Here is a 27194-nt window from a genome sequence, read left to right on the forward strand (position 1 = left end):
CAAATTGCAAAGCAGCACTCACATATCTCCATCTCGCCTTTCTCAGGCCAATAATTCATAGGCACCTCAGGACTAGCTGCATTATCATATATTCATATACAATGACTTTGATCACAGGTTATGTGAATCCTGATCACCCCCATAAGCATTCATCCTAAATTATCGCATGTTAAGAAACATTATCCGGTTATAGGAACAGTGATACTTTAACGTACTTTACAGTAAGGCCTGTCTGCATATGATTATCTGATGAGTGTCAATTATATCAGAACATTTATTCACTCAAATAAAGAATTCCAAATGATATCTATCTTGAAATTCTTTTGCAATCTTTAAACACATGCATGTTCGATCTCGAAGTTATAAGCTTGGTTGAAAACTATACCCCAGCATTCTATTGAAAAGGATATAAGTAAAAGGATAACTTGGAAACTACACATGTATAATCGTGGAAACAGCAATGGAGTTGCTTCATTGACTGACTTGATCGGCATAACTTGGAATTCATTGATTTTCTTTAGTCTCAGTCTCACAATATGACAGAAGATGACCCAGCACCACTCATATCATGTGGTTCGAATACTAGTTTTTGTGATATTAACAAAAAAAAAAAAAATACATGACGTAGTACTTGGGGCTGGGCCCTCAAGTCTAGCCCAATGCTCTCTTCTCTGACGTAAAATTGAGAAACTCCTTTTAGAAATTTGTAAAACCTCTCCTCCCTCTCTATTCATGAAAATGGAGAAAGCTTTCACTCTGATTCAGACAGTTGCAGTGGCAACAGTCTTCTTTGCCGTTTCCGGCTGGTACTTACTTTCTATCACTTCCCGGAATTCCATTCTTTCAGGTACGGCTTCATGTTTGGAAGAGAATCTGCTCGCAAAGAGCTCGGAAGCTTAATCCAAGACCTTCGCCGCCAGAATCCCAATTCCGATCCTCATTCCTGACTTCATTTGGGTACTTCCATTCTCTCACTCACTCACTCACTCGCTACCCACATAGTTATTTGTTTACTAAAGAATTCTAATTGGGTGTGCTTGGTTGGGCTCAAAGTGATTAAAATTGATTAAAACTAAAAGGGTTTCACTGTTAATGCCAAAAGCAGAGGACTTGGGTAAAAATTACAAGACTTTAGTAAAAACCCAATGCTGTAACTCTAGGATATAATTCAGTTTACTCATCAAGCCAACCTAAGGACATGCTTCTTCTTTTTCCCTCATTGTTTAAGTTTTCATGTCATTACAGGCTCAACATGAATTGGAATCATAGTATTCTTACAGCTGATAAAGATAGAGTTTGAATTTTTTTTTATTTTTTATTTTTTCTTTTTAAATGCAATTCTTTGAATCATTTTTCGGTATAATGATGTGGTGTGTGAACCATGACAGTAGATGCTCTACTATCCCTCCATTTGGGTGCATTTTAATTAGTCTTTTACTGCTTTTATATATTTGGCACTCTTCTCCGCGTACTTGACTTTAAATGTGAATTGAAATAGCTGCATGAAATGTCATTCGCAATGTGAATTCTTTTTTAAGTTTGAATTTTGATTCATGTATCAAGTAGGGATCCCTGTTTAGATTGTGACTTATTCAGGTGTATGGGTGCAGGTTCATGGCATCAGGTGGGCAGTGTGGAAATCCCTTCATTTGTTAAAGCTTGAGAAAACATTGTGTTAAGGCCTTACTGGAAAACTCCTTTGGCCATCTTCGGCCGTTTTCAGGTCATCTTACCTATCCTTGACAGCAGCATGTGCGTTCCTGAGGAGTTTGGATTTTAACTTTAAAAACTTTGTATGCTGACTTGCATTGAAGATTACAGCTTTCTGCTGTGACATAGTTGTTATTCAAGGTAAATGAATTAGATAATGTAGTTGGTGTTGATCATACTCTTTGGTGTTTCAAATTAATGAAGCGCATTCTGTGAATTAATGTTTCAATATTACTTGCTGTGGATCATAGAGGCTTTGCCCTGCCGGTCATGATGATGAAATAATAAATATATCTCAGACTTTCCATGCAATGTTCTCTTTATTTTTCTGAAAGGCTAATGTTATGTTTCTGCTCTGATCTACTCTCTTGTACAGAAGTATGCAAACCTAGTGGCTAAGTGCTTGATGATTTGTATCTACCTATGGCCTTTTGGCATGTTCTTTGGTTGTTTTATCAGTAGTCGTGAACTAATATGCTAAAACACTGAGAAAGGTATAAGTTAGTGAAATCAAGCTACATCTATATATGCATGAAGCCCTTTTTCTTCAGGGTAAAAATGGTAATAATGGAGGTAAATCTATATATGCAAATGACTAGCCATTTGAGCTAAAGAATGGGCTAACCTTGTTACCTGATCTCCTAATATGACGTAAAGAGGCTGAAGAAGCCTGCTCTAAGATATATTTAAGATCCTCCATTAAGAACCCCAGAGGTAAAAAATCCAAAGATCAACTCGACACTGCTTGGACTAATTCAACACAATCTGTTTTGACATGTTTAGCCTCAAATATTTATACAAAATAATGATACTTTTTTTTTTCCTTCAATTTGTGTTTTAATGTTTGTCATGGTGGTTACTGATTGGGTGTGGTTCGTTGGGTTTGATGTGTGCTCCTTAACTCCGGTATTAGACTGTGCCTCGAAATCTCTACCTTCACTAAGAAGCATACCAGAATTGTACAAAGAGAAAGAGCAGAATTTGAAGGCTTTCTCATTCCAAGAGCTCAGGGATTCAACCAATGGCTTCAGCAGGTTGCAAAAGCTTGGTGAAGGACGCTTTCGGAGTGTGTATAAAGGAATAATCATGCCCAAAAATCGCCAGGGTAGTCCAATTTTGGTTGCCATAAAAAAGTTGAATCCACATAGCTTACATGTTCCAATTCTTATCTTCATTACGGAACTTTAGCTGTTTGGTTAATTTTTCCATTTTTTCTGTCTGTTTTTCTTCCACTTGGATTTTCTCCATTACTACCTGGTTGGTTGGTTGGTTTTCTTAGTCTTGGATGTTGAGTGATTGTGATGGTAGCATTGAATGGTATTATAATCTGATCTGAAAGTGTTGTTATATTGGATAGTGAATTATATTAGTTTGTTTTTGGGGTTGATTTATTCCTAAAGAATAGTTATATATCTTCATGTTTTGACTACACTTCTAGTAGTGACCCTGTTCTGCATTTGTTAATAAACATATGGTTTTTAATTGATCAGTACATGTGGTTTGTTTAGTAGATTTATTGGATCTCTATGATTTTATATACATGTTAATATAGCTTGTCAGTTGAACTTGATTTTCATTGGATTTATAAGAAACACTATTCAATTCTTCCTGTATACTGCTTCAATATAATCCCAAAAAACATGGTAGGCACCAGGCACTAGGCATAGTAAGTGGGGTGGAAAAAAGGGCATGGGGTTACCAACCCATCCTGTCATTCCTAATTCTTGGCCACAATTGGAGTGGGAATGAAATGGAAGTAAATAATCAATACAGAATGTGTTAAAGTGAGTAGGGCATGAAAAAAACTAAATGCGACACAATGATTTTCTATTGAGGTTGAAAGAAATATGAATGTCTTCTATTGATCAAGTCACGGAAGTTCTGTGGTATACATTAGTTAACGACCCTACATGTAGTTCTGTGGTATATGAAAATTGTGGACCTTGGAATCCATCTGGTGCTGGAACTCTAGGAATGTGGAGAAAATAATTTAATTTTCAGTGTTAGCAAGAAGCCAAGAACCAAAAGGAAGGTGAATACTAATATAAGGCAAATGGATTTCATGCAGTGCTCGAAAACCATTCCTAAAGTGAATGGTAAATAGACTTGTTTCTCTCAGCTGGAAAACATGTTATGCAGTGTTCTTTGTCTGACAATGCTCTTACCAGTTACTAAAGAAAGAGATTTTTGCTCTCAAGAACATGAATTGGAACAGATTCTCGAATTTTGTGGAAATAGTACTTTATATTTGAGAATGGATAGAAGTAATGATTAAGCCCTTGAGATGATATTGGCCTGTGTAAAAGATGCATCCCATTACTCTTTTAAACTGTTGAGAAAGTCTTGCACATTCAACTGAACTCTAAGTTCAAAGTTATCCTTTTTTAAACACCCATTATATAGGGTCATAAAGCATGGCTTGCAGAGGTTCAATTTCTCGGTGTGGTAAATCACCCAAATCTGGTAAAGCTTCCAGGATATTGCTGTATAAATGGAGAAAGAGGGATTCAACGGCTATTGGTATATGAATATATGCCTAATAGAAGCTTAGAAGATCATCTTTTCAACAGGGCCCTTGGATCAAGAGGTTACAAATAATGCTTGGTGCTGCTTAAGGATTGGCTTATCTACACGAGGAACTGGAAGTCCAGGTGAATATAGTTTTCATTTATTTGACCTATGTGTGACCATGTATTTCCTTTGAGTTTGTTTGGAATGTAGAACTACCAGATCATGTGAACATGTGACTCATCTATGTGAATTTGACCAATGGAATACCAAATCAGTATAATGACCTGCTTAAGCTAGTGAAGTATTGGAACTAGGACTAGGATGTAGCAACTACTTATTACGTCATACATCTTCTACTTGTTTGCTGCATTTATAGTGACATCTCTGGTTTTGGAATAAAAATTGTATGTTCTAGTGCTACTACTATAATTGCCTTCAGTTACATACATTGGTGGACACTCACTTTAGTAACCGTCCATTATCTTGAATATATTAGAGAAAAATTCAGCTACTGTCCCCAAACTATGCTGCCAAGGCCAATTTGATACCCGAACTCTCAAAAGTATCAATGTGATACCCAAAGACATATTTTGACACCAACGTGATACTTCCGTCCAAAATTTCTGACGGCGCCGTTTCTTTGCTGACGTGGCAAGCACATGGAGACAAATTATTTTTTATCAAGGGCAGAATAGTCTTTCACTACTAACTAAGTAAAAAAAAAAAAAAAAAAAAGGAACGAAACCATGAACAGAGCTCTCTCTCTCCCAACTCCGATTCTTCTTCTTCTTCCCAACACTACCTCCTCCCACTCTAACTCACAATAGATCTCGCCAAATGCATCATTTTGCTGCTAAAGATTAGTTTTTTATTGTGGTAAATTCTGGGTGTGTGATATTAAGGATGGTTGATGTTCTGGTTATTGGGTTTGTGATTGTGATTGGGTGTGTTCGCATTGAAGAGAAGCAGAACATCAAACGTCATCCGGCCGACTGGGATTGGGGGAGGCGGTTGGTGAATTTGGCTGGAGGAGGGCTCCGATTGGGATTAGGGGAGGTAAGTGTCATCAGGCTGAGCTCGCATTCGAGGCCGAAATCAGAATTCTCGAAGAGGACGCCGGAGTGGAGGAGGCTGAGGCAGAAGACGGCGAGCTTGTGGAGGGAGGACCAGCTGTTGGGAGGCTCGGATGAGGTGGCGGAGACAAGATCGGAGATGACGGAGGCGGGCCCAGTTGCGAGGGTTGTCCTCCAATTCTTGCAATTCGAAGACTCCGATCAAGACTCTCTGGGAATTCATCGACCTCTCCGACGCCGACGCCGACGCCGACGCCGACTCCGACGACAACCACCCCCACCCCAACTCCGACTCCGAATCACCACAAAACTCCGAGCCCATTGAGCCCAACACTTCATTCGACTCCCCAGTTGCTTCGCCGGTCGCCGACCTGATCCGAGCCCACACCCGTAGTCAGACCTGTCTCGTTTGCCTTCTCTATCTGCCTTTCTAGACCCCCCTTAACTTCGACGACAGCCGTTGCCTGATAATTTACCGGACTATCGCAATCAGCAAGAGGTTGGCAGTGCATCTCTGTAGCAGGAGATAAAATTCAAGAACAGGTTTGAGCAACAAAGAGAAAATGTGGTTATGCTTAGTAGAATTCAAAGAGGGAGAAAGTCCCCAGATCATCGGAGAAGAAGAAGATGATGAAGAAGAAGGAAAAAGAAAAAGAAAAAGAAAACAATTAACAAAAGAAAGGGCAAATTGGTCTTTTTCTTTATTTTTGGTCTTCACTTGCTTGCCACGTCAGCAAAGAAACGACACCGTCAGAAATTTTGGACGGAAGTATCACGTTGGTGTCAAAATATGTCTTTGGGTATCACATTGATACTTTTGAGAGTTCGGGTATCAAATTGGCCTTGGCAGCATAGTTTGGGGACGGTAATCGAATTTTTCTCAATATATTATGTACTCTAAAAACTTTAGTTGTTGGGACCCTGTGGTTGTGTCACATGGTATAAGTGTTCTTGAGTTCAAAACCTTCAAATGCCATTGCACTCTTCCTTGCTGTCTAGTACAAATCAAAATTGGACATAAAACTTGAGAGTAATATAAAAGAAGCAGGAACTAAATTATCATTCTGTAATTTATGTGCGTTAATAGGTACTCCCTGTTTACTTCAACACACTAGTCCCCTGATCTTGTTCTTCCATTGTTGTAGCTGAAGGCAATTAAGGGGAAAAATTTAAATTCTTACTTCTTAAAAGTGCTTTCTGTGCTTTAATGTTAACTTATAATACTACATCATAGACTTGCTCTAGCTCTGCTTGTGAGCGCGCTTGAAACAAAAGTCATCTTCTATTTTTGCTTTTGGCCATCAATATCCAAATGCCGAAGAGTGTCTTTAAGGATGGTAGATACCGACTTACCTCACATGGTAACTCTTTATTTTTTTGAAGACATGAATTGTTTATGTACTTTGTTGAACCTTTTTTCTTGCATTGTTTGAATATGTGATATATCGGGATTTCAAATCCTCCAATGTGCTCTTAGATGAGGACTTTGAGCCGAAGCTCTCAGACTTTGAGCTTGCTAGAGAAGGGCCAAAGGGTGACCGTACTCATGTACCGACAGCGGTAAGTAGATAATAGATGACTTATTTTACTACTAGGATTGGATGTCAACTTCATTTGGAGGTTGGCAAAATCTTTTTTGAATTGCAATATTGAGAGGACAATTAGGATTAGTTATTATTCGCCTTTCTGGCTCTTTGCTTCTATTTGACAATTTCCCTGGTTAATGTTCATGTTGTGTTTCCTTTTGTTATCAGGTAGTAGGGACTTATGGATTACCTTCTAACTGGCGCATGAGCGCCTCATCACCAATTCACTACCGTCTTCCAATCTCCCTTGGATATTGACTCACTGTGATTACCTTTTTAATTCTCACTGTATTTAATTCATTCGACCAATAACAAGTAATTAACAACATAATATACACTTATTTTGTGAGCATAATTTGTGGGATGGAGAGCATTTAGTCTCCCCCAGGGCCTTTTTCTCTTGACTCGAAGCTGCTACTGAAGTTTAATGAAATGCTTTCTTAATGAATGAATAGTTGGATGCAATCATCATAGTGAAAGGTAAAAAATACATGGAAAACTAAAGCATGACCATAACTATCACTGTGTTTATGTGATGCTAGCCTATATATTAACCACATAATTAAATAGGACAAATGTGAGATGTCGGAAGAAATTAAAATTTGATTTAGTTTGTTACAAAACAACCTGAGATCACTAACATATCAAGATTCACACACAAAAATGATTATGAGAATAGCAAAAATGGCTCGTCTCATTCTCTCTCCTTTTTGCCCTAGCCCTCGTCTCCTCTTCTGATGGCGGCAATGAGTGTTGGGATGGTGGTGGCGGACTCTCCTTTTTGCCCTAGCCCTCGTCTCCTCTTCTGATGGTGGCAATGAGTGTTGGGATAGTGGCGGCGGACTCAGTGAAAGCAGCCTTGGCTGGTCTTAGGCATATGAGTGGTCTTGGCCTCCTTTATTTCTTCATTCTCTTTCTGCCGGTGATGGGATTAGGGTGACGATGATGGATTTTCTAGTTTTGAATCCCCGAGACAACAGTCTCTCTTCCTCTTCTTTGGGTGGGTTTGAGCTGACTGCATTGGGATATACTCTTGAGAACGGAGGTGATGACGGAGGAGAGTCAATAGCCACTTACAGCGCTGCGAGAGGTGATCCAAACCATGGCGGCGGTGCTTACTGTTTGGAGGAGCTGGTTTTGCATTAGGATATACTCTTGAGAACGGAGGTGATGACGGAGGAGAGTCAATAGCCACCTACAGCGCTGCGAGCGGTGATCCAAACCATGGCGGTAGTGGTTACTGTTTGGAGGAGTCGGTTTGTGCTCGGTTTTGTTCGCAGGTGGTTGATGCTATTGTTGGTTGCCGGCCGAAGTGGTTGGTAGGCAATACGGTGGAGATCAAGGCAGATGCTTTGGCTGCCGGCAAAGGGAAGTCTGGGGCGACTAACAGCGACCTAGATTGGCATAATGGCAGCTAGGGTTTTCTTGGGTTCTCTGTGTTGTTTTTGGGGTTTTGGGTCTATATTTTAGTTAGGGTTTCCTCTCTTTGTATAGGGCTTGCAATTAGATGGGTTGGTGGGTCGGCAATTTTTATTTTTTATTTTTTCATTGAGCCTGGGGAAGGACCCTCTTTGTAGGATGTTTTTTTGGGTCTATGAATAATATTGGGGAACACTCTTAACTGCGTTAGGAGGCTTACCTGGTAGTGTCAAAGTTACTTGGTTATTTGGAGATCAAAAGATGTTGCCTCTGAAAATCACTTCGGCCTAGATAGCCGAGAGATCAAGGAACAAATGTCCTTCTCGATGAATAGTTTGCAGGGCGTGCCAACACACGGCCAGAAGGCCAAGTGTGCAATTGTGGATGTAGTAGATGTAGTTCTGACTTATCAAGCAATTGTTGGCCGAGGAATGAACTGATTCTCGGCCGATAGTTCGCTGCCTTTGGATAAAGGACTTGATGGCTGAAGGTCGGGTGAATTGGGTGTGGTTGTAATAGTGTGAGTGAATACGAATTGTCTGGTCACAAGGCTTAAGTCAATTGGGTCCAAGTAATAACATGTAACTGTAAAAGTGAACTCGTAACGAATGTAATTCTCAAGATTGATAGCTATTATGCGACTATGAACAGTAAATAACATGATCAAACAAGTAAAGCATAAAGACAATAAGGAGCAAATAAAAGATAATAACAATAAAACTGAAATCTGGAATGGCTGAAAATTATTAACTATTGTTTGAAAGAAAACAAAGAGAACAATTCAAAATCGATACTAGGCTACAAGGAAAGTAAAGTAACTGGAATTGTAACTAGCAGAGCAAACTAACTAAGGAACATACGGAAATTCTACCTAAGCAAAAGGTAAAACGAAAGAGAAAAGCTTGATGACTTGAGTTTCTGGAGTTGTGTGTGTGATGTCTTCTGTTTATGCTTCTATTTATATTGGCTGCTCTGTGACTTGAACTGATCTCTCGACTCTTTGAAGTTGAGTGGAATTCGGCCTCTTCTTGGCTCAGTGACTCTATCTTGATTTGGCTCCAATACTTATCGTCGGCTGACTTGACGCTGGACTCTATCCTGATCGGCTCTGATGGTCGTCATCAACGGCTGTAATTAACCTTGAAGTAGACTATCTTGGATTGAACTCTCCTTATCGGCTAACGAACTTCAATTCGAATGAAATACTAACTTGATCAAATTTCATCTTTATCACTTATCGGCCTTCTCTGTCAATCAGCTGCTTTCTTTCCAAGTTACTGAGTCCAAGTTGGAATCTGACTTAAGTGATTTGAGCAATTGGCCGATGGGCTTTTAGTCAATAAATCTCTTTTCGAATTGATGACTACAGGCCGGCCGATAACCAAAAGCCTATCTTTGTCTAACTCATCTTGGACCAACTGAACTGTCCACTTACTCATTGGCCAACATTTCTGGCTATCGGCCCAATTACTTGTTGAGCGGCTCATTGTAACTCAAAATCATTCAATAACTATATGCACATTGACTATGTCTGAGTGGACATGCAAATGTGGGTACAAATAGATTAATCTCATGGTTACATTATGTTTGTTTAGTCTAGGGCTTGCTTAAGAAGTATAGATTATTCATTCATGGCTCTCTTCTGTCGTTGCCCAGAGTCCGGGTGAGTTATACTTGTAATGTTTCATACCTTACTATTAATGGACTGACGCCCCTTTGCGTTAAAAAAAAAAGATTCACCACATAGACAGTCCGACAACTATAAGGCTGACTTTTATTTTGATTTAGGTTAGCAATTGAAATAGATGTTTCTAGAAGCACTCAATAAAACAACAATAAGAAGAATATGAAGAGGTTAATAATATTTTGAGCTACAATCATGCCCCACATATATATATTCAAAAAAGAAAGAATAATTTTATTAACACTAATATGTAACACTTTTTTTTTTTTTTTCGAATTATTTTTGTCTGGTGCTACTATTTATTTTTTTAAATTTTTTTTACAACAGAACCACGAAAAGCAAACCAAAATCTCTCCATGTTTGCTCACAATACGATTTAGGTTCCTGCAAATTAACAGAGTGAATAAGAGATCAACTGATCAAGGTTCTTCTTTGAAAAGGTTTTTATGACTTATATTTTCTTTGCTTTGTTGGGGAAGAGAAGGTTGAAGAACAAGCCTTGGGAAAGAGTGATAGGGATCGGACAAGCACAAGCAAAGCTCAATTCGTAGAAGAAATAGAGAAAAATTGAAATCTTGCGATACAAGTATCTGACATAAATCATAAATTAATGGACAATACTTGGCTAACTATACCTGATTAGTCTTGACTAACCATAGCCAATGACAAGAGGACACGCATTTACTTAAGGATAATAATAATAGTTTATTGTGGTGGAATCTTCTTCATAATTTTGTCAAACACTTTTAGCTAGTTATTGAACATGTGTCCTATTGTTATTGGCTATGGTTAGCCAAATATTATCTAAATATAATTCCAAAACTAATTAATTGAGCGAGAAAGGCGAGTCCAACAGCGGCAATAGCCGAAGCGGCGCCACCACTGGCAGTGGTGGTGCCGGTGAGGAAGAGGAAGAGAACGGTGAGGAGGCCACCACTAATAATGAGTATCACGATAGGGGCGATTTTGGGGACGACGATAAGGATCTGTTTGGCTCTGATAATGAAGACTACACTAGAACCCCTGCTGCTAGGGTTTCTAGTAGTGGTGTCTCATGGCGGCACTACGACCTCAACTAGAACGGACGGGATTCCTGTTCCATCTAGTTCCCTTGAAGATGGCGGCGCTAGAGCAATTCATCGATGCCTATTACTGACTCCCGCAAGGGAGATTTCTCGTATGCGATTGACTTATGTTGGTGGTGGACTTGTATCTTGGATTAGGAGAGGTGGCGGTGCTCTTCTTCCTTCTCCCCTTCTTGGTGGTGGCGGCATCGCCGGTGATGTTGGTAGATCTGGTCTGTGTTACTTGGTTGTTGACCATGGTGGGGTGGCTGATTTGGAATTGGATTGGGCCTGGTTATGGACCTGGTAAGGGATTGGTTACCGGAGCTAGGATATCTGGGTTCTTTCTCCTCGTTTTTGAGCGCGACTGAGGATGATGGGTGTTGCTTGGCTGGGTCAGATCTTTGGCTGGTCCGACCATCGTCGGTGGTGGCATTCTGGGAGGATGGAAATCTGGACTGTGGCTTTGACATCGGAGGAGGTGTCGACTGGCATGGTGGCATTCCTGGCTTTAGCGGCGGAGGCAACGGCAGCTTGACGGCTAACAGAGTTGGTGCAATTGGGCTCAAAGCTGGGCCTATTGGGCTCCTTGGGCTTTGTTGGGACTTTAGGTTTTTTAGGAATGTTTTCATTATTTTAGTTTTGGGTCTCCATCCTTTGGTTAGGAATTGGAGAAGGAAGTAGGAATGGAAGGAGCAGCATACTTCTCTTCCGATAAGTATTTAAATTTTTATAGGTCGCAAATGTCATAATCTCTGAGGGTTTTTTATTCTTTGCTTCGGAGGTTACTGATCTTTGTTTGGAATAAGGGTGCATGAATTGTCTAAAAGGTGGGTGTACTGGGGGTATATTGGGTTTTTGTTCTTGTTTTAAAATAGGAGTCTCAGGGTACTCTGAGAAAAGATTCTTTCTGTCAACCCCATAGGGGTGTTTCGTTTCTGTACTGCTTGCTGAATCTATATAATGGGCTGACCTCTTTTGATAAAAAAAAAAAAAGTAAACATCTTCAATTTGGATTTTGTAGGAGCCTAGGAGGTTATGAGTCATATATCAAGCAAGAAATATCATTATTCATTCTTTTAATCGAGAATCGTTAATCAATATGTGTTAGAGATGCTCTAACGAAATACATGAATGAGATAAACCTACCTATACGAAAAGAAAAGAGTAGGATTCAAATCCTCCTTTGTATGAAATCCTCAACTTTGGACATGTATAGCCTAGAATTCACAAATGTTCAATCTTCCCGAGCAAGAAAACGAAAAGAACAGTGCAGTCAACTATCCAAAACGCACCGGTTTAGCAAGGAAATGCGGAATTTTTGTCTAGGACCAAAAGGACCAAAAGCAGAGGACTTTGTTCTCCAATCTGCGTCCTCCGAGCTCCAACAACAACAACAACAACAACAACCGATCCCTCACTCCGACTCCGATTGCATCGATTTCTGAGCCACAGAGATGAGTGAGGTCTTCGAAGGCTACAAACGTCAGTACTGTGAGCTCTCCGCCAACCTCTCCCGGAAATGTAAAGCCGCCGCTCTTCTTCCTGACCAAGGTAATTTTCAGTTGCTGAGTCACTGATCGTCTTCAATTTCAGCTTGTCGTGTTCTTAATTGCTGTTATTTACTGCTGTGATTAGTAAGATGGGAGATTGTAGCTGAAGGAATTTTGGGGATTTAATGTAAATTAGGGTTTTTGTGGTTATTGCAGGGCAGAAGCAGCAGGGATTTTCTGAGATTAGAGCTGGATTGGATGATGCTGATGGTTTGGTAATACGACTTCTAAATTTCGCTTCTTTTGGTTTTGATCGCAAAATGTTAGTGGTTTGTTGCTACTGTGCTTGTTTGTGAATGAGGTGATGTTGATTTGATTGTTTTCAGATTCGGAAAATGGACCTGGAAGCAAGAAGCTTGCAGCCGGGGGCAAAGGTGGTGCTGCTTGCAAAGTTGAGGGAGTACAAATCTGATCTCAATAAGTTGAAGATGGAGATCGAAAGAATGCAATTTGGGTTGCTTATTCCCGGTAAAGTAATTTTTTATTTTCTTTTTTACTGGTGTAATGCAATTTGGGTTGCTTATTTGGTTTTGTTGATGGGTCTTGTAGCGTAGTGGAAAGTGGGTATTTGCATTTTTGATGTGCCAAGTGATTTACTTTGATGCACATTTTGCATTTTTGATGACTTTGGTTGCCTATGAGGTTGTAGTGATGGCTCGCTAGCTAACCCACTTGGTAGCCTACCAACTTTCTAGCTTGAGTTCGTCTCGAAATTATTTTCGTCTTCCTTGGCTGTGTGTAATTTGCTTCCTTGAATGTGTCTTTGCTTTGGAGCGTTGCATAGGTTGGGAGGGATTAATGTTTGGTTACTTGTACATTGATTCAAAGTATATTTGTTTCGTCTAAAAGATAGAGCTGTTAAACTTTCAGTCTTAATGCTTGGTTTCCTACTCTCTGGGACTCTGATCCTATTATGATCAAACTATTCTTGCAGTATTGCCTGTGGTAGGGAATAATAATCATAGTCAGGGTAGAGGGAATTTTGGGCGTGGTCGTTGGCAAGCTGGGCATCAAAATGACAGAGGTGCTGGCATCCTTCCCCAACCTGGACCTCCGCAGAGGGGGCATAATTACGGCTATGGAAAGTTCTCAAATGGTCGTCATGACGAACGTTTCGTTTCTGAACTAAGGCTGTCAAAGAGTGAAGAAACACTATCAAGAAAGGTTATTCAGATTCAGGAAGTAAGTCAAGTGATCATTTCTGTGTTACTTTAAAATTTTCATTAGTCCAGCACCTTCAAAGGGCAATGGTGTACTCAAAATGTTACAAATGTTGATGTTATTTTACTGATAGTGTATATATGGACATTTTAAACTTCAGACTGATTAGCATACTTCGTATAAAATAATTTCATTAAGTTGTGGGGCTTCTGTTCAAGTGATGCAAGTAGCATAAGTTGGATATTTCCTTATCAGATTGGTGAATTTATGTGTTGATGTGGCCATTACTTGTTGATTAGCCATTCAACCCACAAGTTGTCATCTTGTGGAGTTGCTGGTGCATGTCATAAAGTTTGTTTTTGTTGCTTTCTAATATGGTATTCTTCTCCAACAGCCCTGTGAACTTGCTTGCTATAGTCGGGTAGAAGGTGGAGATGTCAACTTTGATGAGAGCAGCTTGGTAAGCTTTCTGCAGCTTTCGTTTTGGATGGGTGTTTCTGTTTGTAGTACACGCTGATTATTAATTGTTCTTAGTGTTGTTTCTTCCACATTATCAGAGGCTTTTCAAGCGGCTTATTACTGAAGACATTGGAGCCGATCTTAATCAAGGCTTTGATACTTTCATAGCAAAGAAAGGTGTGCTTTTTGTTTCAATTAGTTCAACTATCTAGTATCTAGTATCTAGTATGATGATGAAATATCTAAATGGGGATTTGTATGTTGAATTAAAATATTTTCTAGACTTTAGGGTTTATGCATATGAAGGATGATCCTTAGGCAACTTAATTATTCTTCTCTTTTTCTCTTTCCTTTTCCTCTCTCTTACAGATTTGGGCTCTCAAGGTTTTGGTGACCTTCTTGCCTGCATCAGAGACAAGAATATTCCACTTCAAAATATTCATTTTGTGGTGAGAACAAATTACTTTTTAAGCTTTCCTATCATGTAAGTTATTAACTAATAAATTTCTTCCACTTCTCCTTTGACAGACTTTTCGCAACAATCTCAATAAGGTATCTGCTAGTCCCCTTTGTGTATTCTTTTTCTCTCAAGATAGGTACTTTTGTTTGTTAGGATGAATTATGATTAGATTTGTAGATGCGTAGTAATCTTGGATCAGATGGAGTCGTCAGTGTAATGCATAAAACCAGTTTATGAACAGATCTCTGATTGCTTTGTTAAGGGACTTTCAAGTTACTGACACATTATATATATCCATATGCACATTTTAAGTTAAATATGAATCAGGTTGTTACTAAATGAAGGATGGGGTATCCATCAGGAAAAAAAAAAAGGGTCCTTGACCCATAGCCCCAAAATGAGCAAAAATTATCCCATTTACCCCACCAACAGATTTTTATTCCCACCTACCCAATTTAACACCAAATGACCATTTTGCCCTTAAATCAATTAATTAATTACATCCACGGCCACTCTATCTCTCTCCTCCTCCGATCTCTCTCTCTCTCTCTCTTTCTCTCTCTCTCTCTCTCTCTCTCCCCCCCCAAATCAAATGAGACGAACTCCGTCGTACGGACGCCACTGCAACTCCAGCTCCGATGCTCGGAGCAAGCCTGACCGCTTCCCCTACTCGCCTACCCCCTCATCCTACTCCGACGCATCCACCTCCGGCCAGAGCGCAGTCGCAGTCGCAGCTCGCTTCTTCGTCGGAGTCTTCGTCGACGGCGTTCTCACCGGCGATAGCGACGGCGACGACGAGAGCCTCCAAATCCAGATGCTTCGCGCGACTTTACTGAGCCGACCGGAGGCGCCGTCACCGGCATGGCTGAGAATACCGATCACTGGGCGGTAATTGAGCTTGGGGTCAAGCGCCGTACACCTCTGCGAGGAGTCGGAGGCGGCGAATTGAGTGGGGAGCAGAATGTCGGCGTCGACTGGGCCTTGTCGGAGCTGAGCTCGTTGGAGAGGGAAATCAAGAAGGGGATCTGACGATTTTCGGTGGTCTTCAACCTCAGTCCTAGTCTCACCTTCACAGCCTCTCTCTACCATGGTCTCTGATTCAGGCCATTATTATCCTGCAACAGTGCTACAGAGGCCGAGCTTGGATCCCTCAGCAACACCCAACGTCCGACCGGTGCAGAGGATTTCTCGGTTTGCTCCGATATGGCGCCCAGAGTATTTCTTTGGGTGGCCAAATAATTTTTTTTTTTTTAGTAAAGTGTAGGCAGAAAGAAAAAAGAAAAAAGAAAAAGTTTTATACAATTTCTACACATGCAGAGCTTTGAAAAAAATTTCATCATCTAATTTGGTCTTGTTTACTTTATACAATATGTTCTTTTCTTCTTCTTTTATTTGGCAAAATGGAGGCAGAAGGCTCAGAAAGAAAGAAAAAGGAAGAAAAAGAATTCTATTGGGGAGCAATAGGCGCCTATTGGGGGGCAATAGACGTTTTTAAATTGATATAATTTCTTCGTTTTTTTTCTTAAACAAAGTTTTATTTGTCTAAATTTAGGGAGATTAGTTCATATTCTGGCAACCGAAAGTTCTATTAGGGGACAATAGACATCTATTGGGGGGCAATAGACGTATATTGAGGGGCAATACATGGCTGATAGTCGTCTATTGGGGGGCAATAGAGGTCTACTGGGGGGCAATACAAGGCTGATAGTCGTCTATTGGGGGCAAAAAAACTTTCCGGTGAGATTTTCAGCAAATTCCGGTGGGTGGCAGCCGGTGACCGGAATCCGGCGACGGTGACCGGATTCCGGCGACGGTGACCGGATTCGGCGAAAGTTGGCCGGATTCCGAAGAAAGTTGGCCGGAATCCGGCGAAGTTGGCCGGAATCCGGCGACCGGATTCCGGCGGGTGGGACCGGGCTCCGGCGAAGTCACCTATGGTTTCTCTCTCTTGCATTTTCTCTATCTCTCTCTCTAAGTAACAAAGGGGTGAGGGGTAAAATGGTATTAAAAAAAAATTAAAAACAAAAAAAAAATCTTAATGGGGTATTAGGGAAGACTCCCTTAGAGTGTATTGGGTAAGAGAGAATTAAAAAAACTTAATGGGGTAAGTGGGAAAAAAATCTCTAAAAATGGTGTAAATGGATAAAAACCCAAAAAAAAAAAATACTAGGCACTGAATACTGTAGAACACCGTCACTCACTATTTATTATTGGATATTATCATCTATGTCAATGTGATAAACAGTCTTTTTTGTTCCATTTCAAATGATTCGCTGTTTTATTTAGATATTGGCCACTGCTTATATTCGGCATGAGCCTTGGGAAATGGGAGTGCATAAAAGGAATGGGGTTGTCTATCTTGATGTACATCAACTTCCGGAAAGGCCACAAAATGAGATGGATCGTCGAATGTAGTGGAATTTCTTATCATCTGTCTTTCTAGCATGATGATGATTCTGTTCTTGCAGTAACTGATATTGCTTCTTGGTTTAGTAATGGAGTTCTACTGCCCAAGAAAGAAATTTATAATATATTAATTGCTTTGAAACCTTTCTACCCAATTAGTGTTTGAAAGATGGAAAATCAGCAACTGTAATTGAGTTTTCATATGAAAGAAGGGGAAGTATGATAAGAAATATGTAGGTCTAGTAGCATTACTTATCTTGTTGGAAATTTCATAGATCTGGGAAGAAATTGAGAGTTGGTGCAGAAGTGATCTCATAATGTCTATGATAGTAAAGTTGGGATATAAGCACTTTCTTCTGGAATCAAATAAGAAATTCATCAAGGAAAATGGTGAATTTTGTATTTTATGAAGACCTTAGCAGTTAGCAGTTACTTTTAACTGCTTCAATAATCCTAGATATGTGTAGAGATGTCTTTCCATAATTTTCAGTTTCAGGTGTGTTTTATTCAATCTTTTCAATTTAGGTGTTACTGGGGATACTGTTTTGAGAGTCTTGCCACTGAAGATGCAGGAAGAGGTGATGGAGAGTTGATACATCACGTCGATGCCAATATTGAATACTGTTCAGTGATCAAAACCAATTTAGGGGATCATCATATTCTGATGGGCGCTGAAATGGATTGCTGCGATTCAACTGATGATGGAAGGAGATTTTACGTGGAGTTAAAGACAAGTCGTGAGGTTGGCACTTTTTATTTCTTCCCCATTGTGTATCATGCAGTTCTTTTGTTCTATTAGATTTCTCACCTCACTACCTTAAAATTTTTCCATTCAATTTCGCAGTTGGAGTACCATACTGAGGAAAGATATGAGAGAGTGAAGCTCCTCAAATTTTGGGTACAGTTAGTTCTTATGACGACTACATATAATGTTTCTCTTCAATTTGTACCCTATTTACTGGCTACCATTTTCTCACCTAAAAATACATGAATCTTCATGTGCATGTGCTAGAGACTGATATGCAATGTTTGCAGAACTTTTTGGTACTTTATCTCACTGTTTTGTTTGAGCAATTGGGCTTTTGTCATTATCTCTAATTGCTTTCCTTTTTTTGTTTCAAGCAATCTGTTACTTCTGAAATACTTAATTTCTCTATTGAATTTTCTGCAGATTCAATCATTCTTAGCAGGCGTTCCCTATATTGTAATTGGTTTTAGGTAAACCCAAGTGCCACTTAACCCTTTTATGTTCTTACTGGATTGTCGATTAATTGTACATCAAAGAAATGGTTAGGTCTCAAAATGGTTTTAGTAGAAACAAAGGTGGTTGAAGGAATAAACGGGGAACAGTGGTTATTTTTATAAATAATAGCTGAGTCCACAGAAAATGAGCAATATCACATAATGACTGGTATAGTGTATTCAGAGTGCAATTTCTTGCTCGAAGCAGATTTTTTTGTGGAAATTCTTTCTAATTTCTGCTCTATAAATATAGGTCTGTCTTGAGTAATTATTATCTCATGCAGGGATGATTCAGGTCGACTTGTCCGCACAGAGAGACTAAGAACCAAAGATATAACACAGAGAGTGAAAACGAAGAACTACTGGCAGGTGAGTTCTTTTCTGCAATTTATATGGTTGCTATGTATTTGGCCAACCAGCTTCCTACCCGTCACATGGTAAACATGACAAATACCCGTTCTGGTGATAGTATTTGTAAAGTTTATTGCTTGTGGTTGTGGTAAATAATCCTTTGTCACTCTCGATGAAATTGGTTCACATTTCTAATGAACCTAATTGGCAGGGAGGAGTTTGCTTGGCATTTGCTGATGAGGTATTATGCTGGCTGTATGGAACAGTTAAAGAGAGTGAGTTTCTAATTTTTCCCCCGTTCCCTTCTTTTGGTTGAGCAGTAGATAGAAGATTACGTATTATCATATGGTAAATGCATCTTCGGTTAAACTTTTGTAACTCTCTTACAGTATATTTGTTGCTGAACACCGAAGTGGTAATTTTTTTTTTTTGGTCATGGAAGTAGTAAGATTCAGATCTCTCTTGTAGCAATGTTTCCTCAGCAGTCAAATGAAGCTTTCTGATAAATATTCAATTTGCTTGTTTTGCATGTGTGGCTTCAGATGAAGATTACATATTGCAGTTTGCTCCTCCTTTCCAGCGTTTGGAGCTTCTACAAGCGCAATCTTGCCCAGAGGCAATCACTAACCACGTTGAGCAGTTGTAGAATTTAATGACGCCGTCAATTGTAGGTGAAGCACGCAGAAGTGGGGTGAAGCACAGACAGAATTTGACTGTTTTTCCTTTCCTCTGCGTCGTTTCGGCTTCTTCTTCATACTAGTTGTAATTTGTGAGGCACAAAACTGACAGTCATCTTATGAATAGCTACCGCAAAATGCCCGTTACATAGATGACCTTTTTTTGTTCCCTTGATAGTCAGTCGATTGTAATGTGGCCAAGGTCACCAATTGAAAACGTGACAAATCTGGCAACGACCCCCAAAACAGGTTAGCACCCAAGTCCAAGGTCTCAAGTGTGTTCTCAGCACAAGACAAGGTTTTAACAGAGTCCTCAATGTTTTCAGACAATTGGTTGCGATATAAGATCAACGACTCTAGAGAAAGCATGCTTGTGAAGACATCTGGGATGGGACCTTCAAGATTGTTGGAAGAGAGATCAATATGGACAAAGTTGCTGCTGACATTGGCTATCCAATAAAATATTGAAGAATTAAAAAAGTTCCCAGAGAGGTGAAGAACCTGAAGAGAGGTGGAAGAATCAATAAAGAAAAGTGATCTTAGATTGACATCATGAAGATGACAGGAAGATAACTGAAGCTCTGTAATTGAAGTGAGCTTGCTTAAAGATTGTGGCCAATTCACAGTCTCAGACAAATTCAGCCATGACATGTTCAGGTATCTCAAGGAAGAAAAATGAGATAACCACTCAAGATTTTCTGAACGAACATCATAGTTCTCGGAAAGATCAAGAGTGTGCAAATTAGAGAGGTTTCCAAGTTGGGGAGGAACAGGGCCACTGAAATTAGCATCTGCAAGTTTGCGTTCTTTCAATTGACTCAAAGAGCCAATGAACTTAGGAATCATAGTTCCTTCAAAATCATTATAACTGAGGTCCAAGTAATTTAGATATCACAATTCAAGTAGTGAAGGACTAATTTCACCTCTTAAAGGAACTTCAGTAGAATTGTGATATGGATCATAACTAAAGGAGAAATCAAGACTGGTGACATGACCTGTTTGGTTGTTGCACGCTATTCCTCTCCACTTGCAGCAATCTTTCTTGTTTTCCCAAGAAGCAAGAGCATTGGACTTATCCACAAGGCCTTGTTTGAACTGGAGAAGAGCGTGTTTTTCAGTCTCCAAGCACATGATGTTGTTGGAGCTTCCAACACTACTTGAACAACAAATAGCAGAGGCAATGGCCAGGCACACAAGCCCAACCAAACCAAATGCATAGACCCACCACTCATTATACTGAAAAACATGATTATGAAGATGATATGCAATCTGCAAAGTTGAAGCAAAAGGATTTTGGAAACTACACATGTATAATCGTGGAAACAGCAATGGAGTTGCTTCATTGACTGACTTGATTGGCATAACTTGGAAATTGGTTTTTTCTTCATTGATTTTCTTTAGTCTCAGTCTCACAATATGACAGAAGATGACCCAGCACCACTCATATCATGTGGTTCGAATATGTTGTAGTTTTGTACAATCATTCTATGCTGCTCTCCTTTCTGATTTTTTTTTTAATTTTTTTTTTGGGTCTGATGCTCTTCTCTTTTGTGATATTAAAAAACAAAAAAAATACATGTCGTGTGTCGTAGTACTTGGGGCTGGGCCCTCAAGTCTAGCCCAATGCTCTCTTCTCTTGTAAAATTGAGAAAACTCCTCCTTCTCTCTTTTCTGCCGTTTCCGGCTGGTACTTACTTTCTCTCACTTCCCGGAATTCCATTATTTTCAAATTTCCACATAATTGGTTTCAATTTTGTGAATCAGGTACGGCTTCATGTTTGGAAGAGAATCTGCTCGCAAAGAGCTTGGAAGCTTAATCGAAGACCTTCGCCGCCAGAATCCCAATTCCGATCCTCATTGGGTACTTCCATTCTCTCACTGACTTCATTGGGACCTTCGTCGGCTTCATAGTTATTTGTTTACTAAAGAATTCTAATTGGGGTGTGCTTGGTTGCAACTGAAGATTACAGCTTTCTGCTGTGACATAGTTGTTATTCATAGTTGCTGTGAATGAATTAGATAATGTAGTTGGTGTTGATCATACTCTTTGGTGTTTCAAATTAATGAAGAAGCGTTATGTGAATTAATGTTTCAATATTACTTGCTGTGGATCATAGAGGCTTTGCCCTGCCGGTCATGATGATGAAATAATAAATATATCTCAGACTTTCCATGCAATGTTCTCTTTATTTTCCTGAAAGGCTAATGTTATGTTTCTGCTCTGACCTAGTCTCTTCTACAGAAGTATGCAAACCTAGTGGCTAAGTGCTTGATGATTTGTATTTGCCTATGGCCTTTTGGCATGTACTTTGGTTGTTTTATCAGTAGTCGTGAACTAATATGCTAAAACACTGAGAAAGGTATAAGTTGAAATTAAGCTACATCTATATATGCATGAAGCCCTTTTTCTTCAGGGTAAAAATGGTAATAATGGAGGTAAAATCTATATATGCAAATGACTAGCCATTTGAGCTAAAAAATGGGCTAACCTTGTTACCTGATCTCCTAATATGACGTAAAGAGGCTGAAGAAGCCTGCACTAAGCTATATTTAAGATCCTCCATTAAGAACCCCCGAGGTAAAAAATCCAAAGATAATCTCGACACTGCTTGGACTAATTCAACACAATCTGTTTTGACATGTTTAGCCTCAAATATTTATACAAAATAATGATACTTTTTTTTTCCTTCAATTTGTGTTTTAATGTTTGTCATGGTGGTTATTGATTGGGTGTGGTTTGTTGGGTTTGATGTGTGCTCCTTAACTCCGGTATTAGTCCGTGCCTCGAAATCTCTACCATCACTAAGAAGCATACCAAAATTGTACATACAAAGAGAAACAGCAGAATTTGAAGGCTTTCTCATTCCAAGAGCTCAGGGATTCAACCAATGGCTTCAGCAGGTTGCAAAAGCTTGGTGAAGGAGGCTTTGGGAGTGTGTATAAAGGAATAATCATGCCCAAAAATGGCCAGGGTAGTCCAATTTTGGTTGCCATAAAAAAGTTGAATCCACATAGCTTACAGGTTCCAATTCTTATCTTCATTACGGAACTTTAGCTGTTTGGTTAATTTTTCCATTTTTTCTGTCTGTTTTTCTTCCACTTGGATTTTCTCCATTACTACCTGGTTGGTTGGTTGGTTTTCTTAGTCTTGGATGTTGAATGATTGTGATGGTAGCATTGAATGGTATTATAATCTGATCTGAAAGTGTTGTTATATTGGATAGTGAATTATATTAGTTTGTTTTTGGGGTTGATTTATTCCTAAAGAATAGTTATATATCTTCATGTTTTGACTATACTTCTAGTAGTGGCCCTGTTCTGCATTTGTTAATAAACATATGGTTTTTAATTGATTAGTACATGTGGTTTGTTTAGTAGATTTATTGGGTCTCTATGATTTTATATACATGTTAATATAGCTTGTCAGTTGAACTTAGATTTTCATTGGATTTATATGAAACACTATTCAATTCTTCCTGTATGCTGCTTCAATATAATCCCAAAATACATGGTAGGCACCAGGTACTAGGCATAGTAAGTGGGGTGGAAAAAAAGGGCCTCGGGTTACCAACCCATCCTGTCATTCCTAATTCTTGGCCAATTGGAGTGGGAATGAAATGGAAGTAAATAATCAATAGAGAATGTGCTAAAGTGAGCAGTGCATGAAAAAAAAACTAAATGCGACACAATCATTTTCTATTGAGGTTGAAAGAAATCTGAATGTCTTCTATTGATCAAGACACGGAAGTTCTGTGGTATACATTAGTTGACGACCCTACATGTAGTTCTGTGGTATATGACAATTGTGGACCTTGGAATCCATCTGGTGCTGGAACTCTAGGAATGTGGAGATAATAGTTTAATTTTCAGTGTTAGCAAGAACCAAAAGGAAGGTGAATACTAATATAAGGCAAATGGATTTCATGCAGTGCTCGAAAACCATTCCTAAAGTGAATGGTAAATAGACTTGTTTCTCTCAGCTGAAAAACATGTTATGCAGTGTTCTTTGTCTGACAATGCTCTTACCAGTTACTAAAGAAAGAGATTTTTGCTCTCAAGAACATGAATTGGAACAGATTGTCAAATTTTGTGGAAATAGTACTTTATATTTGAGAATGGATAGAAGTAATGATTAATCCCTTGAGATGATATTGGCCTGTGTAAAAGATGTGCATCCCATTACTCTTTTAAACTGTTGAGAAAGTCTGGCACATTCAACTGAACTCTAAGTTCAAAGTTATCCTTTTTTAAACACCCATTTTGGAGACATTGTGTGCCTCTCTATTATTTTTATCTATTTAGTTGTCAAGCTTATGGTTCTTTGCTCTTTTCATATAGGGTCATAAAGCATGGCTTGCAGAGGTTCAATTTCTCGGTGCAGTAAATCACCCAAATCTGGTAAAGCTTCCAGGATATTGCTCTATAAATGGGGAAAGAGGGATTCAACGGCTATTGGTATATGAATATATGCCTAATAGAAGCTTAGAAGATCATCTTTTCAACAGGGCTTTGAACCCTCTTCCTTGGATCACGAGGTTACAAATAATGCTTGGTGCTGCTCAAGGATTGGCTTATCTACACGAGGAACTGGAAGTCCAGGTGAATATAGTTTTCATTTATTTGACCTATGCATGTGTGACCATGTATTTCCTTTGAGTTTGTTTGGAATGTAGAACTACCATATCATGTGATCATGTGACTCATCTATGTGAATTTGACCAATGGAATACCAAATCAGTATAATGACCTGCTTAAGCTAGTGAAGCATTAGAACTAGGACTAGGATGTAGCAACTACTCATTACGTAATACATCTTCTACTTGTTTGCTGCATTTATAGTGACATCTCTGGTTTTGGAATAAAAATTGTATGTGCTACTACTATAATTGCCTTCAGTTACATACATTGGTGGACACTGTCACTTTAGTAACCGTCCATTATCTTGAATATATTCTGTACTCTATAAACTTTAGCTGTTGGGACCCTGTGGTTGTGTCACATGATATAAGAGTTCTTGAGTTCAAAACCTTCAAATGCCATTGCACTCTTCTTTGCTGTCTAGTACAAATCGAAATTGGACATAAAACTTGAGAGTAATATAAAAGAAGCAGGAACTAAATTATCATTCTGTAATTTATGTGCGTTAATAGGTACTCCCTGTTTACTTCAACACACTAGTCCCCTGATCAGCTGATCTTGTTCTTCCATTGCTGTAGCTGAAGGCAATTAAGGGGAAAAATTTAAATTCTTACTTCTTAAAAGTGCTTTATGTGCTTTAATGTTAATTTATAATACTACATCATAGACTTGAAACAAAAGTCATCTTCTATTTTTGCTTTTGGCCATCAATATCCAAATGCCGAAGAGTGTCTTTAAGCATGGTAGATACCGACTTACCTCACATGGTAACTCTTTACCTCACATTGCTTCATTGTGATTAAACTAACAATTTCTTTCTTAAACACTGTCTCAAGAATTTGAAATACTCATTCGACTGAAACAAGGATGAAAATAAAAAGAATAAAAAATTTATTTTTTGTCAAAAAAGAGAAAAAAAAAAGTTTGATAAGATAGAAAATAGAAAATTTTAAAATAGAAAAATAAAAAAGAAAATAGAAAATTTTAAAATAGAAAAATAAAAAAGAAAATAGAAAATTTTAAAATAGAAAAATAAAAAAGTTCATATAGAGAAAATTGCCAATGTGGAGGCAGGGGCAGGGGTGGGGAACATGTTCCCCCCGGGGGTGGGGCGGGGAATTCCCCATTTGAAAATATCCCCCAGATGGGGAATGGGGGCGCGGGGGAAATTTGGGGCCGGGGAGGGGATGGAGGCGCGGGGGTGGGGGAATCCCCCCGTTTGCCCATTTCTAAGTGGAACTGCTCCTTCGTTCCGGCCTCGATGGGGTGCTGGCAAGGCCGGCCGCCAAAAAGCCTGGTGGCGGTGGCTGAGATGGATTTGCGACAGTGCAGGATCTTCATCCTCCTGCTAATTTAGGGTTTTGCCTGGGCCTGGGCCTTGGGCTTGGTCTTAGGTTTTGGGCCATTGGTTTTTTTAGCCTAATTGATTAGTTAGATTTAATTTGGTCTATCCAGAAAAGTAAAGGATTTTCATGCCCTTTTCATGTTTTCCTATCCAGAAAAGAAAAGATTTTTATGCCCTTTTTATGTTTCCTATCCAGAAAAGTAAAGGATTTTCATGCCCTTTTTATGTTTCCTATCCAGAAAAGTAAAGATTAACCTAAGATTCTGATCTCTATATAAGCAACTGCTCTGATATGTTAATCATTTCAGAACCTCCTGAAGTTTCACGCCCTCTCTCTCTCTGCCACCCAACAATGGCTAATCACCAGAAACTGAAGGTGACACCAGAGTTCTCGAAACATATAGAGTTATTCCTCTCCGACATGGACGACAGCCTGAAACTGCAATTATGCTCCTTCGTCCTTGAAAACCTGGAAGAATTCCGCCGTGGCCGCGCCACCAAAACATATTCTCATTGCCCTATCCCCGCCTCCATTGAGGAACGGCGTGTCGTTGGGGGTCAACTTCAGTTCTCTGAAGACGGTCAAGAGGTTGACTGCACTAAAACGCAGGGGCGCAAAATCATCCCCAATGTCGACAAGGTTAGGGTCGATGATATGAAGAGTAGTTCTGGTAAGTTCATCTTGGTAGTCCAGAGGTACGAAATTTATCGGAGATTGGCAGTGCCTGCTAATGATAGTGATGTTGGTCACGTATTTTACGAGCGTCATCCGTGTATAGTTGTGAATGTTGAAGAGGAACTTGATTCGGTGACGAAGCTCTTTCTGTGTAAGCTGAAGATGGAGCTGAAGCTTCCGATGCTTGCACTTGTGGACAGCAGTCCAGACGGGGTTAAGATTATTTCGACTGTGTCTCAATGCTGCAGGTGCGATGTAAATTGGCTTGGGATGTTACCAAGCGAATTGGATAAAGGTATGTTTGCCATAGCCAAAGACCCTATGATCAGAATCCCCATGACTGACAGTGATTTGAAGACATTGGAAGATCTGATGGAGAATGACGACTTTGTGAAGGAGAAGATGAGGAATCCAAAATGTTTGGAGGAACCGGCTCTGATGGAGAATGATGATTTGATTGAGAAGGTGAAGAATCTGGAGCTGAGTAATCTGACGGGGAATGACTTTTCGAAGGAGAATAGGAAGAATCCGACATGGTTTGACGAGCTGACTCTGATGAAGAAGACCAAGACGAAGACCAAGGTTGAGGATTTTGACGATTTCATGAGCATGCTCTTTTCTATGTTGATAGTAGCATATGAACGTAGCAACGCACGAGGTGATCAAGAGTAGAGGCACGACACACGTAATTAAGGGTTTTGATCTATACGCTTCAATGTTGAGTTGTTTTTATGCGCGCATGATGTAATAAGAAAACTATATATATTGTTCGTTTTGGACAACACTATTGACTTGTTCTCTTAAACATTCAAAGTTCGTTTACTATATGTGCGCTGCAATCTTTCCTCTTGGCCTCAGAGCCAAATGGATTTGGTCGATCTCTATCCCCCTGATACTGTTAGACATATGGATCCTCTCCCCCTACATAGACACAACACAAGCAACCTTGAAAAATTAAATTAAAGCGTATCATTTACTAATGAAATATTACACTGCGTAAGTAGTGTTCAAACCGTGCTTGCATAAAAAGAGTAAACATCAAAAAAGAACTACTGTATATCGGAAGATGACAGGATGGAGGTCCGTCATCCCAGAAGACAGTGCTGCCACCGGCTGAATGAGAAGCTGACAGACAATTAAGCCCTAGTCGCTGGCGGCTAGGGTTGAAGATGAGCTTGC

The 27194-nt window shown here is 39.5% G+C and overlaps 3 protein-coding genes and 1 pseudogene across 5 annotated transcripts; 3 read left to right on the forward strand and 1 right to left on the reverse strand.

Annotated features, from left to right (window-relative positions):
* The first annotated feature begins 651 nt into the window (after positions 1-651).
* On the forward strand, positions 652-26763 carry LOC133744142 (probable serine/threonine-protein kinase PBL19). Of its 3 annotated transcripts, XM_062172285.1 has the most exons (7): positions 652-706; positions 848-957; positions 1611-1624; positions 1724-1851; positions 22133-22378; positions 23695-23955; positions 25648-26763. In XM_062172285.1, exon 7 carries the CDS (start codon positions 25692-25694, stop codon positions 26685-26687), a length of 996 nt encoding a protein of 331 aa, XP_062028269.1. In that variant the 5' UTR covers positions 652-706; positions 848-957; positions 1611-1624; positions 1724-1851; positions 22133-22378; positions 23695-23955; positions 25648-25691; the 3' UTR covers positions 26688-26763. The 3 variants fall into 3 exon arrangements, with proteins under 3 accessions (XP_062028269.1, XP_062028268.1, XP_062028270.1); XM_062172284.1 differs by lacking the exon at positions 652-706 and having other exon boundaries at positions 713-957; XM_062172286.1 differs by lacking the exons at positions 652-706; positions 848-957; positions 1611-1624; positions 1724-1851; positions 22133-22378 and adding an exon at positions 21080-21217 and having other exon boundaries at positions 25648-26760.
* Positions 2560-7324, forward strand: LOC133742540 (probable serine/threonine-protein kinase PBL19; annotated as a pseudogene).
* Positions 12233-19525, forward strand: LOC133744141 (NAD-capped RNA hydrolase DXO1-like). Its single transcript, XM_062172283.1, has 15 exons — positions 12233-12601; positions 12757-12815; positions 12927-13068; positions 13535-13782; positions 14156-14221; positions 14319-14397; positions 14590-14669; positions 14749-14772; positions 16967-17091; positions 17612-17828; positions 17931-17984; positions 18258-18304; positions 18613-18697; positions 18891-18954; positions 19222-19525. Exons 1-15 carry the CDS (start codon positions 12505-12507, stop codon positions 19323-19325), a joined length of 1491 nt encoding a protein of 496 aa, XP_062028267.1. The 5' UTR covers positions 12233-12504; the 3' UTR covers positions 19326-19525.
* Positions 19501-20664, reverse strand: LOC133744777 (receptor-like protein EIX1). Its single transcript, XM_062172824.1, has 2 exons — positions 20280-20664; positions 19501-20207 (listed from the first exon to the last, which is right to left on the reverse strand). Exons 1-2 carry the CDS (start codon positions 20662-20664, stop codon positions 19501-19503), a joined length of 1092 nt encoding a protein of 363 aa, XP_062028808.1.
* Positions 26764-27194: the final 431 nt, after the last annotated feature.

The sequence above is a fragment of the Rosa rugosa genome, chromosome 4 (assembly GCF_958449725.1).
Source record: "Rosa rugosa chromosome 4, drRosRugo1.1, whole genome shotgun sequence".
In the NCBI taxonomy this organism is placed as follows: Eukaryota; Viridiplantae; Streptophyta; class Magnoliopsida; order Rosales; family Rosaceae; genus Rosa; species Rosa rugosa.